This window comes from Nyctereutes procyonoides, unplaced genomic scaffold (assembly GCF_905146905.1).
Source record: "Nyctereutes procyonoides isolate TBG_1078 unplaced genomic scaffold, NYPRO_anot_genome, whole genome shotgun sequence".
NCBI classification, from domain to species: Eukaryota; Metazoa; Chordata; class Mammalia; order Carnivora; family Canidae; genus Nyctereutes; species Nyctereutes procyonoides.
Genome location: NW_026575041.1, coordinates 5,318,575 through 5,335,620, shown reverse-complemented (window position 1 = coordinate 5,335,620; position 17,046 = coordinate 5,318,575). Strand labels below are relative to the sequence as shown.

Sequence of the window (17,046 nt, the reverse complement as noted above, 5' to 3'; positions counted from 1 at the left end):
ACTCTAGGATTCTGTTTCTGATTCTGTATGGTTAGCATGTATTTTCCATCTATGCACTTGTTTACTTATGGGCTCCAGAGTCAGACAGACTCACTTTTAAAATCTAAAATTTGGTGGCACCTGGCTGGTTCAGTTGGTGGAGCATGCAACTCTTGATCTCGGGGTCATGGTTTCAAGCCCCCATTGGGCATAGAGCTTACTTAAAAAAAAAACCCACAAAACTGAGATTTCTCACTTACCCACTGTGTGACCTCGGGCAAATCAGGTAACCTCTCTGAGTCTTAGTTTTCTCATCTGCCAAACGTCTTTTTGTGTCATGAGAATGAAGAAGTCAATATATAAGCAGCGACTATTTGGTGAACTTAAAAAAAAAATCAGGGGATTCCCGGATGGCTCAGTGGTTTGGTGCCTGCCTTTGGCCCAGGGCATAGTCCTGGAGTCCCAGGATTGAGTCCCACATCGGGCTCCCTGCATGGAGCCTGCTTCTCCCTCTGCCTATGTCTCTGGCTCTCTGTGTCTCTCATGAATAATAAATGAAATCTTAAAAAAATAAAATAAAAATAAAAAATCACCTGAATAAATGTTAGTTTTTAAATTCTGTAAAACACAAAGATTGGAAGTTATTTTATCAAAGGGGAATATGTGAAGGCTGCCAAGAACTGCTGTTCAGACTTCTACTTCTCTGAGCTCCCCCTTTGCTCTTTCCTCATGGGGATGCCTCATCCCCCCAACCCTCACCTCACACCTGGGACTAGAGCATTAACACCAAGAACAGGGGTATAAGAAAAGGGGCAGATGTGTGGAGAAAGGAGAGGGGCGTGCTGTTGGCATCGCCCTCTGGTGGGGACAGCCCTGACAGGCCGAGACCTGACTTCTGCTGCTGGCTCCACCAGCCCCTCAATTCTTGCAAGGATCCCCAGGTCCCTCTCTATCAGATGGGAACTCCAGTTCCAGTCTTGCTTATGTGGCCACTTGCCACCTTCTCTTGCAGTCCATGGGAGCCTCCAGGGTCAGGGCTGGGTTTGGAACCCCTCTGGGTGCCCTGTGGCCGGGACTGTGGTGTCTTCCTGATAATCACAGGGCTTCAGAGCTTATATGGGTGGATCTTGCCCTCTGAGGCCTGCAGACTCACCCCCTGGGCTGCCCTAATCCTTTGAGTCACTCTCTCAGGATCCTGTTGCCTTTGTCCCTGAGTTTTATTATTCTTGTCACCTCTCACCCCCATCTCCTAGGAAATGGGCTTCTCACCAAATGGGAAGGGCTAAGCAAGCTCTTCGGGCAGGTCTATCCGCTAAGTAATTACATTTGTCCTTTTTAATGTTTTCTTTTTCTTTTCCTTTTCTTTTTGTTTTTGAAACTGAATCTACAGGGAGTGGGAAGAGGACAGAGCTCGGAACAGGGCTTCTGAGTACAAGTCACAGGTTCTATCACCTACTCTCTGGGCTTCATTTTCCCCATCTGTGAAACGGGTTGGTGATAAGCCCTGCCCCATTTTCCTCATGAGAAGATTGTGAAGAGCAAATGAAGTGTGAACAGTAGGCTCTGTGTAAACTTTAAAATGTTGTCCAAGCCTGATTATGCAGTAGAATCATCTGGATTTGTTTGTAAAACCTGAAAAACTACCACCACCACCACCACCCATGTCTGTGCACGCACACACACACAAAAGTTAGAAACTTATGTAACATTGAAGTGAGATTTTGATACATTTGGGGAAGAAATGAGATTTCTAGACCTTTCTGGTCAAGGTTTGTGCTGCGTACCATGCTGCAAGCATTATGGAGCTGGTATGCCAGCCTTCTTCAGTCTTTTTCCTAGGGGTTCACAGGCCCTCTGTTAGTAGTAGCCCTTTGATCTTCCAGGCTGACTCACATTATGGCTGGGTAAGCAGGCTCAGAGGAGGGAGGACTCGCCCTTCGATTGTCAGTAGGGCTGCCACTGGGATGGGTGAAGCAGGGCACGGGCCTAGTCACTTGGGCGGGGGGGCGGGGGGAGTCAGAGCAGAGGTGGTTCCCTGTCAAGGAGCTGAAGAGAAGGAGGGAGAACCTCACGGGGAAGGTTCCCCATCCCAGCTTCAGAGGGTGAAGCACACACCTGCCACCCGAGAGAGAGAGAGGAGACTGGAAATCTCAGGCGCTGGTTTCTGCCATGAGCTTGCTGTGCAGCCTTGGGAAAGTCACTTAACCTCTCCGGGCCTCCATTTCACAGTCAGTAAAATGGATGCAGCAGACATGTGTATTTATTTTTGGGAAAGCACTGACAAGCAGCTGTGTGGCAGGCACCAGCCTGGGAGCCGGGGATCCTGGAAACAAGGGAGGCATGGTTCTTGCCCTCAGTGTAAAGTGTAAGCTGGAAAAAGAAACAGAGAAAATAAATGTGATCAGTGTCACTCTGGAGGGAAGGTGAGGTACTGGGTTAGTGCGGGGGAGGAGCGTCTAACGTGGTCTGGGGGAGGAGGTGGAGAGGTGCTGGCATGGATACTGAGGTAGGAAGGGCAAGTGGCAGGCAATCAGTCTGGTGGGTGTGAGGACAGGGAAGCATCTACTGCCCCTGCCCCTACTCCTTTGAGGGTGACCTTTCTTTAAAACATGTTGGCAAAGGGAGGTTCTGGGTAGCGGCTCCTGAGAGGTCCTCTCAGAACCCGGGAACACTGCCCCCGAGCCCCCGTCCCGGGCCCTCCCCACGTCCCACATGTCCCTACGGAGGGCGGGTGGGGCCAGCCAAGGGAATTACAGTGTTTGTGTCTGTGTGTGGGGAGAGTATTTTTAAAGCTTGTGCTAAGTATGACTTTGCCCACAGTCTGCGGGAAGGAACAAAAAACTATGCCTTCTTCAGGGTCCGCTCGGGGGCCGCCACATTTCAGACCAGCTTTCCTCTCCTGGCCCCCACGTGTGACTGGCCTCACCCCAGCCCCGGGGGCCCTTCTAGAAATCCTGCCGCTGCCTGGAGGAAAGCCACTGAGGGAGGGGGAGGGCATGTTAGCCCCACCGTGGGTTTAGGTCTTTAATCTTCCAGGTCTTAGCAGGGACCGGAGGTGAGATGGGGAAGTCCCTGCTTGAGAGGTGGGTCTGTCTGGGGACCTGCAAGTCCTCTGTCTGGGCTGGGAGGAGGGTGTGAGGCGGAGGGGAGACTGGCCAAGCCCCTGGGAGGCCGCCAGACCCACACAGAACAAGAGGTGGGCTCATGTGCCAGGCGGCACCTCATAAAGTTGAGAACCCCTGGTACGCGTGTGTCCTTCCAGCTGTGCCTCTCTGCCGGGTCCCTCGGTCCGGTCCCTCGGAACTGGCTGTCCTGGAGGAGGCTCTGGCTGGCTGTCTTTGTCATTTGGCCTCTTTGTGTCTTCGGCTGCTCTGGCCAGGGCTTGGTTAGTGATTTTGTTTGTTTGTTTTTATCAGGAAAGCCAGAGGGGATGAGGCAGGGACTATGGGGCTGGGGGCACACAGAGCCCAGGACTTGATTGTTTTGGTTGTTTATTGCCCTTGTGAGAAACACTCCAAAGGATAATGGCTTAGCACAACAATCGTTTTATTTGCTCACCATTCTACAATCAGGGCTGAGATCACCAGGCTGGTTCTTCTGTTCTCCTGCTGGTTTTGTTGGGGTCACTCATATGTCAAGCTGGTGGGTTGGCTGGGGTCCAGGATTTGCTGGGATACAGGACGGTTGAGGTTTTCTCTCTCTCTATGGCTTTACAGTTTCTCCAAATGGTTTCACCAGACTCGGTACGGGGCAGCTCTGGGTTCCCAAGATTGCAAAAGTGAAACTTAGCCTTCTTAAGACTGATATCTGGAACTGACCCTGAGCCACTTCTGTTGTGTTCTGTTGATTAAAGCAAATCAGGATCCAATCCAGATTCGAAGGGGAGGGTGATAATACTAGGAGGTGGGTCATGGGAGTCATCAATAGAACAGGATCTCACACTGGCTGGTAGAGAAGGCTGCATATGTGGGAGACCTTATCCTTCAACTACCTTCTTCTTCTTCTTTTTTAAGATTTTATTTATTTATTCGAGAGAGAGAGAGAGAGAGAGAGAGAGAGAGAGAGAGGCAGAGACACAGGCAGAAGGAGAAGCAGGCTCCATGCAGGAAGCCCAACAGAGGACTCGATCCCAGGTCTCCAGGATCAGGCCCCGGGCTGAAGGCGGTGCTAAACCGCTGAGCCACTCGAGCTGCCCCTTTAACTACCTTCTTAATGGATCTCATGATTGGGCCGCTGGCATCATTGTCTCAGCAGCTGACATGACATAGCCCCTTAAAGTCATTTTTAGGGTATATCACATTTGGAGACAGCAGTCAGGTACCCTTTGCTCCTCAGTAGCTAGCAAATGCCCTAACCCTGCAAGACACTTGTTCATCTCCATAGCTTAAGCCAAAGAACAATGGTGGAGTTTCAGGCAGAATGAGGCTGTCCAGGAGGGTGACAGGAGTGGAAGGTTTTCCCTGCAGCTCACATCACAGTAGGTTGGCCATTCCATCTGAGACCGCCAGGCTCGAGGAGGATGGTTAGGAGGATATTTCCTAAGCACTGTTCCCTTACCAGTGTTGGGTCAGGAGGAAATTGTACCTTAAGGGCAATTTTGAAATGTACTGATACAGAGGGTAGAACCTCTTTTCAGCCAAATTCCTGAGCATAACAGCTTCTATGAGGTCACCTGCTGAGAGCTGATGGCCACTGAAGAAATCCTGCCTGAGAATATTTTGAGCCACAGCATGCTTATAAATTTGACAAAAGAAATAATTTTCAAAAAATTAGTATTTTATATTATTTATTATTACTTATTCTATGCCAGGCACTAGTCGGAGTGTTTTATTACATTGACTCATTTACTTCCTACCATAAGACTGTGAGATCACTACCCACTCTATTTCACAGATGTGGAAACTGAGGCTCACAGAGAAGTTAAAGGGCTTACCCCAGGCCGCTTAGCTGTAAGCAGCAAAGCCAGGCTTCCAAGCCAGAGCCTTCACTGCTAGTTATGTGGCTTTGAGGGGCCGTGTATCAGGTCCTTACCCTTATTAGGGAACCTGGCTCTTTGTCCTTCACCTGAGCAGAAGGGCTCATGCTTTGAATCATCACTCAATTTTGGAAAATGTTGCTGCTTCTAAGAAACAACTAGTTAGAACATTTTTCCTGGCTTGACACTTCTGTTCTAAAATCCCTTTTCTCTGTCTCCTTGTATCATGTATATAATAATTACATATATATGTTACATATACCTATGTGTATATATCAAGAAACATAAATGTATATTCCTAAATCAGAATATTTTAACTAACAGATAAGCAAAATAAAAAAAGAGTTAAACAGTAAACCCAGGAAGAATTTCCTGCTGGCTCAACAAACACAATCACATCCATAAATACAACCACTGTCACTTTAATAAATAAAAGAGAAGAATAAACACAGGTCATGTGTCTTCACTGAATGGCCATTTGCTGTTGCCAGAGACTGAGCTACCGGCTGACACTCGGTATTGATACACAGAGCAGGTTATCATTGCGATTAGCTACCTGCAAACACTGGGCACTGGTATATGCTGAGCAATAGTGGACATTACTGCCCCTGGACTTTTTCTCTTTGTGGATATCAGCCGTTGGTGGGGGCTGTCATTGATGGACATTAAGTATCGATAAATATTAGGTATCAGTGAACATTTGCTCCCTTACCAGCATTAGCCAACACAGAACACTGAGCATTGATGGGCAAGGCCCCAGTAGCCTATGATGACCTCTACTGTCTTGGCAGAGGGTAGGCCCCTGCCACAGACATGCTTGGCAGTCTTGTACATAGAAACATCCTGTGAGCTGGTTTGGAAGCAGATGGTGGGTGCTAGCATGTATATCTTCATCTGCCCTCTCTGAGAACCCTTTGGCTACGACAATTTGGGGACCTCAGGGGATGGCACGATAACATCCACGGTGGGAAATTCCTGGGTTTGAAAGAATAATTGGTTCCCAGAGGGCGACGTTACACACAAATATACACAGATACTCCTCTGCCATCCTGACCAACATTGGGTGTTTGCTCCTTCCTTCTCTGTAAATGGTGTGATTAAAGCACAGCAGGGCTGGTTTCATGGGCTGTGGGACCTTAGGAGGGCCTTGGTTTAATGCCCTGCTCTTGCCATCTTGAAATTCTCAATAATTTTGAATGAGTCCCCGTATTGCCATTTTACACTGGGTCTCACAAATTATGTAACTAGTTCTGAAGCACAAAATCCAGGTCACCTGCCATGTGACCTTGGGCTGCTCTTCTCTGGGTCTCAGTCTCTGCATTTTTGATACAGGGCTGGGGGTGGGGGCGAGGAGATGGGGGGATGGAAAGGGAGGGGGAAAGACATTGACTTTGGTCTTTGTTTTTTCATGCTCTATTATGTAGAATTAATGATCTGATTGGAGATACTTAGAGTTGCATAACTTCCCTGATTTATTTTCAACAGAAAAATAAATAGAACCCAGTGTTTTTTTTTGTTTGTTTGTTTGTTTTTGGTTTCTCAGAGCACCTCTGCCCTTTCTAAGATGTAGAATCTGCACAGCTGGCCCAGCCACTGAAGTAGGACATGCAAGAATGATTCAAAATTGATCAGATGAAGCCAGGCCCAGGCTGTACCCTCATCTGTATGGTGACAATATTACCTGGGGCAGCTGTGGGGAGGAGGAAGTGGTATCTGTACTCCAAGTCCAAGGAATGTGTGTCTAGTAAGTGGCAGCTGTATTATTAGTGAAATGCAAGGAAATGTTTGTGAACCAGCCTGTGACATGATGACAAACTGTGCCTCGGTTGTCTGCTCATCCCTAAACTCAACTGATGTGTACTGAATACTGTGTATTCTATGTTTGGCACACAGAGCAAAGATCTTGTGGGTTATTGCTCTGCACCTCTACAATCCTAAATCTTTATGAAATTCTTCAGTCATTTTTTAAAAAAGATTTCATTCATTTATTTGAGAGAGCATGAGCAGGGAGGAAGGGCAGAGGGAGAGGGAAAAGCACACTCTCCACTGAGCAGGGAGCCCAACGTGGGGCTTGATCCTAGGATACTGAGATCACGACCTGGGCCAAAGGTGGACACCCATCTGACTGAGCCACCTAGGTGCCCCAAATTCTTCAGTTCTGAGTCCATTATCAAAATATGAGTCTAAGACTACCAGATTCTGTAATCTATTTCCTAAATCTATGGTTGAAGCAGGGAATAAGCATTTATGGAGTGTCTATTTTGTGCCAGGTACTGTGCTTGATGCTTTATGAACGTTACTTTATTTATGCCTACAGTCCTGTGGAGGGAGATATTTTCAGCCACATGCTCCAGGCTCAGAGAGGTAAAGTGATGTGGCCAAAGTTCCACAGCTGGTTTGTGACGGGCCCAAGATTCTAATTAATCCTTTTCTGCGAATCCCCAAAACGGAATCTTTGGACTCATCTCTATGATTCTGTAAGATTCTAATGTCTTCATTCTTGGCCCCAGGATCCCAGGAGGACAGGGTGCGGCGGCGCGAAGGCCTGGTGGTTAGGGGATGGAGATGCTGGCCACTTGGGCCTCCCCGGGGCCTGGGCCTGGGCCTGGCGCCGCGACGCCTCGGACCGGAGCTGTCTGGCCATGTGTGGCCACATGGTGGCGCTGCAGGCCGGGAGCCTCCGGAAGGGGCGTGGACGCAGGGTTAGGTGAGGGCCGCTGGCCCGCGGGGCCTCGGCTCTCCCTAAGGTTTGCGGGAGGCCAGGGCTGAGGGATGTGCGGGGTAGTGCCTGCACGGGAAGGAGGAGCCCCACAGTGTGACGGTCCCATCCTCACCTGTGGCTGCAGGCGTGAAGCTGCAGCCCAGGGCAGAGGTGACCTGCCCCAGAACTTGTCTCCTGCGGGAGGCCTGGCCTCCCCATCCTGCCTTCAGCACTGCTTTGTCCCCAATGTAAAGACACTTCTGATCCATGACCACCCCCTCTTCAAGGAGGACTTTGGGAGGGCCCAGCCTCACTGGGTTCAAGTCCCTAGGATCCCTCCCCTGCCCCTTCATTTGAAGGCTTTCTCGTAAGAGGGGATGAAGGAAGGCTGGAGAACCAGTCTGAGGACTGTGAGTGCTGGGGTCTCATCCTGATACCTACTTCCATGTTAACCGATGGGTGCTAGCCTCCTGCTCCTGGAGCCCAGCCTGGGTGGGGGTGTGGGGGGCAGTGGCAAGTGACACAATAGGCTAGCTTCCCAGCCCTACCCATAGCCTGAGTGTTCTGGGTTCTGTCCCTCCTCCTGAGTGTCCTCCCCCTCTGTCCAGGTCCACTTGGCTTTCTCAGCTCTGTGGACCAGTCTCCTCCAGGAAGCCTTCTTAATTCCATCACAAGGCTCTCACAGCTCCCTGTGCAGCTCTTGCGGTCAGGTACCTTCTGTATGTCCTCACTTACACTCCAAGGACATGAATCCCTTGGCACAGAGTACATATCAGAAAAAAACTTGTCGTTGTTGGTGATGGATGGTCCCACAGACCTTGGCTGGTTAGAGGGGACAACTGATAGACCTCAGAGCCATTCAGAGGAGCTGGAAGTAAGTTCCCTGTGACTGGAAGTATGCACATGGGAGTTAGGGTGCCACAGCAGGCAAAATGCCAAGGAGGACCAAGTACTGCTGGAGCTCAGATCAGGGAGGGGAAGGGGGGCCTTGGGGAAAGCTTCTGAGGAGGTGGGAACTGGGTCTAATAGAGTGGGGAGCAGCTGAGAGGCAGGGATGGGGGAAGGGCAGGGCCCATGACAAGGTCATGGACTTGAGGCAGCAGGGAGAGGGGAGAGAAGGGTAGACAGGGTGCAAGTCACAGTGAAAGGAGCAACCCATTCCTGAAGGACTTCCTCCTCATATCAGCACACCGTCCAAATCCTGTGAGGTTGCTGGGCTTTTCTGGAAGAACAAGCTTCCCAGGGCACATCTGTGGATGCGGGTGCAAGGATGGAAAGAGGGACTGTTTGTAGTGTTTATTAAATCAAGGACCAGGTAGGTGTAGGGTGGGCCTGGTGGGGGAGGATGGAGCTCTCACTGTCCTGTGGGCATCTCTGTGGGACCAGCCCATGGAGCCCCAATGGGCCACCTATGCCTGGCTTCTCCCCCAACACCTCCTCCCGCAAGGCATCCCCAGGACACAGCATTACAAAAGTGAACAAATGCAATGTTTTCCTTCTTTTACAAATGAAACGTTTCTAGCCCCTGCCGGCAGGGGTGGGGGGATGGGGGTGGTCCAAGTGACAGTCCATTACAAAGGCAACGATTTTTATAAAACAAATACTAAGGAAAGAGCCCAGGGCTGGGAAGCTGAGATGCCACCTGGGCAGAGCATAAACACTGATGGGGGTACCCGCCTCCTGATGGATGGATGAGATAGGGCCTTGGGCTCAGAGCTAGTGGGAGGCTGAACCCAGGAGGCCCCTTGGGGTTTCCAGAACTTCATTGACTTCCAAGACCTGGGTTTCGAGGCAGTACCTCAGGGGTCACTGGATGCATTTTCATTCTTGATGCTGGGGGACCCCATGCCAGAGTGGGGAAACTGGTAGGCCTCGAACTGGCTTGCCTGAAGCTTCCAGAGACTCCGCAGTGACCTGACTTAACCAGTGCCACACAGCTGGTTATGGAGCCCAGGGTCCCACCTCCGAGGTCCTTGCCTGTCCTGGGATGCGGGAGCCCGGGAAGGGGACAGAGGGCATGATTTAGAGAAGACAGAAAAGTAAAAGGGCCTCCCTGGGAGGCAGGGTGCTGGGGCCGGTCATGCCTCTGCTGCATTACCTCAGATTAGCCATGTTCCTTTTCTAGACCTCAGCTGCCCCCTCGGTTGCGAGGAGGTGCACTTGGTATTTTTTTCTAGTCCCTTCCATGACGAAGGTTCTACCCAGGTTCTAGAGGAAAAGAAAAGGAGGAAGGAGGCCTCGTGTGCCCAGAACAAAGAGGGGGACTGCCTTGTAAAAGCCGCCCCTGCCCATGTGACTGGACTGCAGGCCCGAGGGGATGCTCTGCTGCAGCAGGGGCTCTCTTCCACCCTCCTTCTGTCACAAGTCAGGCTGGCCCAGGCCTGAGGGAAGGCACTTTGGGGACAAAGTGGGGAAGGACAGCAGGGGACTGCTGTCTGGTTTGGCATCAAAGACTTTCTCCTTATGGTTTGGGGGATGACAAAGGGGGCAAGACTTTGCTCCTGGGTGTTGGTCCCAGCTCCAAAGCCTCCCCCTGGGTCCACAGCTCTTTTCCAAGGATGCTGCCACACGGGCCTGCAGGGTCTCCCCCACCCCTGGCGTTGGCACATGAAAATATAAGTTACCCAGGACCTGAGGAAGCCCAGGGCAGCAGTCTGTTCTATGGCCCCAGGCTACACCATTCGTCACAAAGTGTTGGGGCGCTCAGCAGCCGATCCCCGGGCATCTCTGCAGTGCAGGGCCACCTTGGGGCTAGAGCCAGGCTGCCGGGGGTAGGCGCCTTCCCGCACCAGCCGCTGGCACCGCATACCCTGGCCCACACTGATGCTCTGCAGTGACGGCAGGTGGATGAGCAACGTCTCGGGCAGAGGCAGCAGGCCTGTGCCTGACAGGTCCAGCTCCTGCAGGGAGCCCAGGCCTGAGAATACCTCAGCTCCTGCCCACTTGAGCTTAGGGTTGCCTGACAGGTCCAAGACCTGCAAGCTCTGCAAATCATGAAAGCCATAGGGCGCCAGCTGGGGGAGGCCTTGCAGGCTGCCTAGTGACAGGTGTGTCAGGCCCGCCAGCCCCCTGAAGGCACCGGGGCCCACGGCAGCCAGGGGATTGCCATCCAGGCTCAGGTAGCGCAGGGGCAGGTCCCGGAGGTCAGGGATGGTGCGGAGCCGGTTCCAGGCCAGGTTCAGGCTCTGGATGGTGGGTGTGGGCAGGCTGGCCCCCGCAGGGTGGGGCACAAGGCGGTGGATGAGGTTGTGGGAGAGGTCCACGTGCAGTGCCCGGCCCTGGCTGTGGGTAGTGAAGGCCGACACCGAGACCTCCCGGAGCCGGTTGTGGCTGAGATTCACGTCGCTCAGGGGTGAGCTGGTGAAGCTTTCCGCCGGCAGGGCTGCCAGGCCGTTGTGGCTGATGTCAAGCGACTCCAGGTAGCGAAGGCGGGAGAAGGCGGTGGGCGAGATGCTGGTGAGCAGGTTGTGGCTGAGATCCAGCCCAGCCAGTGTGGTATAGCCTGGCCCTGCCAGCACCGACTCATTCACAGTCTCCAGCCGGTTAGAGGACAGGTCCAAGTGGGCGGTGTCCAAGGGGATGGGCACGGGCACGATGTGGGGGCCCAGGCCACTGCAATCCACGCGGGTCAGGCTGAAGCTGTCGAAGAGGCCAAAGGTCTCCACCTCGCACTGGCATCCGGGGAAGCATGGCCGGGTCGTCTGGGCCCTGCTCACAGCAAGCAACAGCAGTGGGGGCAGCAGCAGGGGCCACAGCATGGTGGGGGCTGGAAAGAGAGCCACAGGTGAGGGACGGGAGCAGGGACCCCATACCAGATGGTTCTTACCCCACCACAAAAGACATGAGCTGGCCTGTGTAGGCGCAGCTGAAAGGTGCCACCACTACCTATCTTCCCAGGATTCCTGGCCTGGAACACTCTTCCTTGTGTAATTCCTGGTCCCCATTCCTCTCTGGCCTTGGTCTCTCCACCTGTATGGTGAAGGGGTTAGGCCAGATTGGTGGATTTTAAACTGGAAGCAGCAGAACACTTTCTTAAAAAAAGATTAGCAGGTAAAAGCAGGCATGTTCTGGCTGATGTGAAGGTGGGACTTGGAACTTCCAGGCCTGTTTACAACCCTGGTGGAAATCTCCTGGACTGGATGGGTCTTTGGTCTCCCTTTCCAGCCCTGATGCACTAGGGTCCATGGGCTGGTCTTGCTCCAGATCCTAGCGGGGAGGGGCTAGGGTGCTGGGGGCCATCCACCCCTGCCACATGTGTTGGGTGCTGGGGGCTGCGCTACCTGCCTCCTGGTACACACTCCCACTGAACCTTCACAATTACAGGAACCGCAAGGCGGCTATTTCTATTGCCACTTCATGAAGAGAGAATGGAGATGCAGAAGGTCCAGAAAGCTATGCACGGCCACATGTACGGGGGGATGGACCCAGATGGAGTATACAGGAAGCATGATTCACTGTCATGGTTTCGCAGGGGCTGAGCCATGTCTGAGACTCACACGCCATCCCCCGAGACTGAAGCCTCTCCCTGCAAGGGGGGCCTGCAATAACTGTCCCCATGCCTCCCCTTTTGTGGGTAACAACAGCTGAATCCCTAGGCCTAAGCCCCCTCCCTGGCCTGTCCTCTAGATCCATGCAGGATCCTTATTCCAACTGGGGACCCTGTGTCAAGACTTCCAGATGGGCTCTGGGGACACCTGTCCAAGCCTCATTCCCCTTGCCCTGTCCCTACCCACAGCTGATACACTCTTAACGCCCCTTTGGCCCTTCCCCTAGCCCAGGGCAGGCAGCTGGGCTGATTCCTTCATTGTACCGATGAAGAACTAGAGGCTCAGAGAGGAACAGGGTTTTAGCCCAAACTAATAAAAGTAGGACAGGATTAGAACCCAGGCCTGTTCGGGATCCCTGGGTGGCGCAGCAGTTTGGCGCCTGCCTTTGGCCCAGGGCGCGATCCTGGAGACCCGGGATCGAATCCCCCGTCGGGCTCCCGGTGCATGGAGCCTGCTTCTCCCTCTGCCTGTGTCTCTGCCTCTCTCTCTCTCTGTATGACTATCGTAAATAAATAAATTAAAAAAAAAAAAAAAAAAAGAACCCAGGCCTGTTCAATCCCAATTCCCCTCTTTTCATCTGCTTTCCTCCATCAGGACTGGTCAAGTACCCAGTGGAGATAGTCCCAAGAGGCGCTTTTCCCACTGACACATGCTATGACGCAAGCCACGTCCCTTCCTGGCCTCAGTTTCCCTCCTGTACAATTGTAACAGGAGCTGCCAGCGACGCCAGCACGTACATTGTCACATTCATTCCTCACACCCACGCACGTCTGTGTGACCCAAAGCCTGAGTTCATGCCCACTGCAGCTCCAGGGACAGATGTGCTGAGGGAGAGGCTTGCAGGGGGATGTGGGAGGGCTGAGTAGTAAAAGCCTCCTACCACAAAGTCTGTGGCTGCCTCCTCCTGCTACACAGTGTCCACTCCACCCAGGGGACAGAAGGCACCTAGCCTCTCCCCAGCAGGTCTCTTCATCTGGGGTGGCCCTGCCCCCTGCCCGGTCTCCCCCACCATCCCCCCTATCCCTCCCACTGGCCCTCGGGGAGGGAGCAGCTGGATAGCATTACTGGCCCTACATGAAACTTTAAAGGGGCAGCTATCTGATCTGCACTCTGGCTCTACAGAGAGCAGCGAGAAGTGGGGCTCTTCTCTCTGCCCCCCTTCATGTGGGCCTCTCTTCTCCCACCCCTTTCTTTTGTAGAGTCCAATTTGAGGATTAAACCCAGCCCAGGTGCATCCTGGACTTGGTCCCAACTAAGACAGGACGGAGTGTTCCAATGTCTGGAACCAAAAGAAAAATATTGAGTTACTCCAAGCCCCCTTTGTTCTGCTGGTTGAACTTCTCACCACAGGGACTCATTACTACCCAGAGCCCCACCTTCCCTGCCAAGCCCATCTGCCCATACCCACCTTCCTGGGGTTTAAACAAACACAGCACACACACAAAAGCCCTGAGATTACCCTTTGGTTCCCAAAGGTGATAATACAACATGCTTATTAAATGCCAGATGGCCCCTCGTGAGCTCCTGCTTATGTAACCCGCAGCCCGAACACAGCCCAAGCCCTCTCCTCTAGAGCAGGGGCTTCTCGTCGCCCTCCCAGGCCTCCACCTGTCCTCTGCACTACAAGGCAATAATTCCTGCCCTGCCTTCTTCACATGACGTGACTCAACTCCCACCAAAGGGCAATGCAGACTGTGAAGAGCTGTGCACCAGTGCAAGATGGTCATACCAAGCCACTGGAGACAGGGCAGCTGACTTTGTAAAGGGGGCAGTAGTGCAGGTGGAGGCCCACCTGTGTACCTGTGCTTGTGCCTGTTCCTGGAGCACCCTGGACGAGGCCCGCGCCCAGCCCTGCACAGTGGCCACCTCGGCCGGGGCCCCTGTTCTGTGCCAGGCCTGGACATTCCCAGTGGCAGGTGGTCGGAGCCAGTGACGACGGGCTAGGGCTGGACTCGCATTCTCCCCCGCGTCTGCAGCTACTCCTGGAGGTCAGCTGGTGTCTGTTTTAGAGGACATGGAGGATGACACAGGGGAGGTGGGCAGAGACTGGAACTGTACTGGGCTGCAGTAACCTCACAACTGGTTCAAGTGGAACGCACGTTTCCGTACTTTGCTGGGAAAGGAGGAGGGAGGTGCCATGGTCTTTAATACTCAGTGGCTCTGGGGGAGCAGGGGGGCTTTCATGAGCTCCCAGCAGAGCTCCGAGGTCTCTCGGGGGGTGGGGTGGGGGTTGGAGATGGTCCCAGGCAGTCAAGAGAAAGGAGAAATCCCTGAGATGCCTTACCACTGTGGAGGCGTGGGCCAGTGTCTGAGAGTCAGGGTCCCTGTCCTGAGCAGAGGAAGTCCCTCCTGGGGTAACATCAGGAGGGGTGCCTTTATAGGAGTGTCTCAGAGATGCTAGGGCCTGGCACTGTGGCTCCATGCCCTTAGCCAAAGGCTCAGGAGCCAAGGGAAAGGTGGAACTTTCTCAGGGGTAGACTGAGGAAAGATAAGGAAAATTCTCACCTTTATAGCTCTTTATAGTTCATAAAAGGCCTTTGCTCATTTGCTGCCACGAAGGCTATAGTGTGGGGTATGCAGCCGGGCACCTTAGTGACGAGGAGGCTGTAGCCCACTGTGCGATGACTTTCCATGGCCCCCTGGCAAGGTGGTGGCAGCCCATGTTCAGGCTCTGGTCTCCTGATTCCGGGCTAGGGTTTCCCAGCCCACTCAGGATGGCTGCTGAAGTCTCCTGGGCATCTTACGGAGTCCATAAAAATCATGCTCAGAAAAGTCAGCGGCCTCATAGAGGGGGCTGATGCCATAATGCTAGGTATCATAAGGATAAATTGCATGTCTAGGAAAATTATAACTATCCATTTAAAAAAAAAGAAAAACAACCAACCCAAACCCTAATTCTGGAAAGTCTAGAAGAAAATATATCCACCCAACAGTAGTTTTTCTTTAGATTGTAGAACTTTGAGATATTTAAACATGTCATAATCTCTTTTTCTCCCCCTATTTCCTCTCTTATGGTGGAAATATATATAAAACACACTGAGAAACACACTAATGAAGCCTCCTCAAAGACCATGGCCATCTCTTTCTCTGATCTTGGCTAGCCATGATCTCGGAGTCTCAGTCTCTCCATCTGTAAAATGGAGAGGTGAATAGCTACTTCACAGGACTGTCATGGAGACGAAATAAAATGGTGACAGTTAGGCACCTGGCAGGATTCTGAGCACATGGGAAGACTGCAGGGTGGACCACCCTGCCTTCCTCCACGGATAGGGAACAGGTGTGTGGTGGGGGCAGCAGGTGGGCCTGACCCATCTCTTCCTCCTTCCTTCGGCACACGTTTGAAACATGTCAAAGCTCTTATCGGCACCCTCTGGGAGAGCAGTTCTTTCCTGGGAGGCATATTGTTTTTCAACAGGGCTGCTGGATCGGAGAAGGGATGAGCAATGTGAGTTCCCCTGGACAGAAACCACCAGCCTCAGCTCCGTGAAGAGGAAAGATCTTCAGAGAGCCAGAAACCTTGGACGCTAACTTGCAGTGAAGACCAGGTGAGTCACTTTACCAGTCCGGACCAGTTCCTTAGACTGAATTTGGACTGGTGATGGTGGTCCCATCAGCTTCGGAGGGAACGGTTGTGAAGATGAGACTTGGAAGCTGAATATTCCCATAGAGAAATGAGGCTCCAGGGAGGTGGAGGCCACATGATGGAAAGATGGTGTCTTTTGATCCTACCTACAGCCATACCACACTGTGGAGGTCACTGCTCAATCACAGCATGCCTCCTAGGGAACCGCACTGGGCCTCAGAGCTTTTCCTGACGTGGTGCTCTAGGAGGCCTCTACCCACTGATCAGGGTTGATGAGAACTGTCATCCTGGGATCAATTCCCTGATCTGAAGGAACTATGATACTGGGAACAGGAGTCACATGCCGAATTGGGCAACTCTGGGAAGTGACTTCCTCTCAGCCAGTTTCCTCACCTAAGATGGAGACAACCCCTTCCTCCGGGAATTGCTGTGAGGACCAGAGACCACAGTGCCAGGATCTGATGGATGAGCCACTGATGGGTGCTTATGCCTCTCCTAGGCTGTGTGGTAGGAGCCCCCCGGGAGCCCCTCCCCACCCCCTTCCCCACTCTCCGGGGGCTGAAGGGGAGGCAACAGGACAACTGTGCATGGTGACAAGCATGGCCTGTCCACATCTATGGACACATCCCCTCTCCTCTTGGAGTCTCAGCTCCTCTGGCTTCGCCCAGACAGTGCAGCTCCAGCATCTCAGGAGTTCAATTCGTGCCAGAAGCATTTACTCAATCTCTCTTAAATACAGGTGCTGTGTGAGGCCATGTGAGGTATATGTGGGGTGAGGGTGGGGGTACCAGACCTCACAAGGCTTACAGACCAGCAGTGGGGACAGAAGGGCAACCCAGGACAGGGTCACTAACACCTGCCTTGGCCTCTAGTGCTGGGTGTACCCCCATTGTGTGACCCTCAGAGTTTTATTTCTTTGGGCCTCAGTTCTCTCACCTATGTAACAGTACAGACTCTGCCTCCCTCTGGGACCCTGTGATCTACCCTGGGGAGAAAGGGAAAGGCAGACAGGTGGCCATCATCGAAGGCAAGGGAGGAAAGGGATCTTTGGCCCAAGATGTAGCCGTGCTTTTCCAAACCCCAACCTGCAGATAAAAGACCCTGATCAGCCTGGTTACAGAACACACAGACTTTACAACCTGCCCACCCTGGGTTTGGGGGGCATAGCATAAGGTCCTCTGGGCAGGGGCCAGGAGTTATTCCTTGGTGGAACCACTGTGACTCTAAGGGAAGTTTGCTGATGGCCCTGTGAGGTCCAGAG

The 17,046-nt window shown here is 52.7% G+C and overlaps 1 protein-coding gene across 1 annotated transcript; it reads right to left on the bottom strand.

Moving 5' to 3' along the window:
- Nucleotides 1-8,936: 8,936 nt before the first annotated feature.
- Nucleotides 8,937-16,287, bottom strand: TSKU (tsukushi, small leucine rich proteoglycan). The gene is made up of 2 exons (XM_055320571.1): nt 14,003-16,287; nt 8,937-11,421 (listed from the first exon to the last, which is right to left on the bottom strand). The coding sequence occupies exon 2, from the start codon at nt 11,411-11,413 to the stop codon at nt 10,340-10,342; it is 1,074 nt and encodes a 357-aa protein (XP_055176546.1). The 5' UTR covers nt 11,414-11,421; nt 14,003-16,287; the 3' UTR covers nt 8,937-10,339.
- Nucleotides 16,288-17,046: the final 759 nt, after the last annotated feature.

Excerpts from the sequence above, each read along its gene's own strand:
- TSKU (XM_055320571.1), bottom strand. The coding sequence starts at position 11,413 with ATGCTGTGGCCCCTGCTGCTGCCCCCACTGCTGTTGCTTGCTGTGAGC.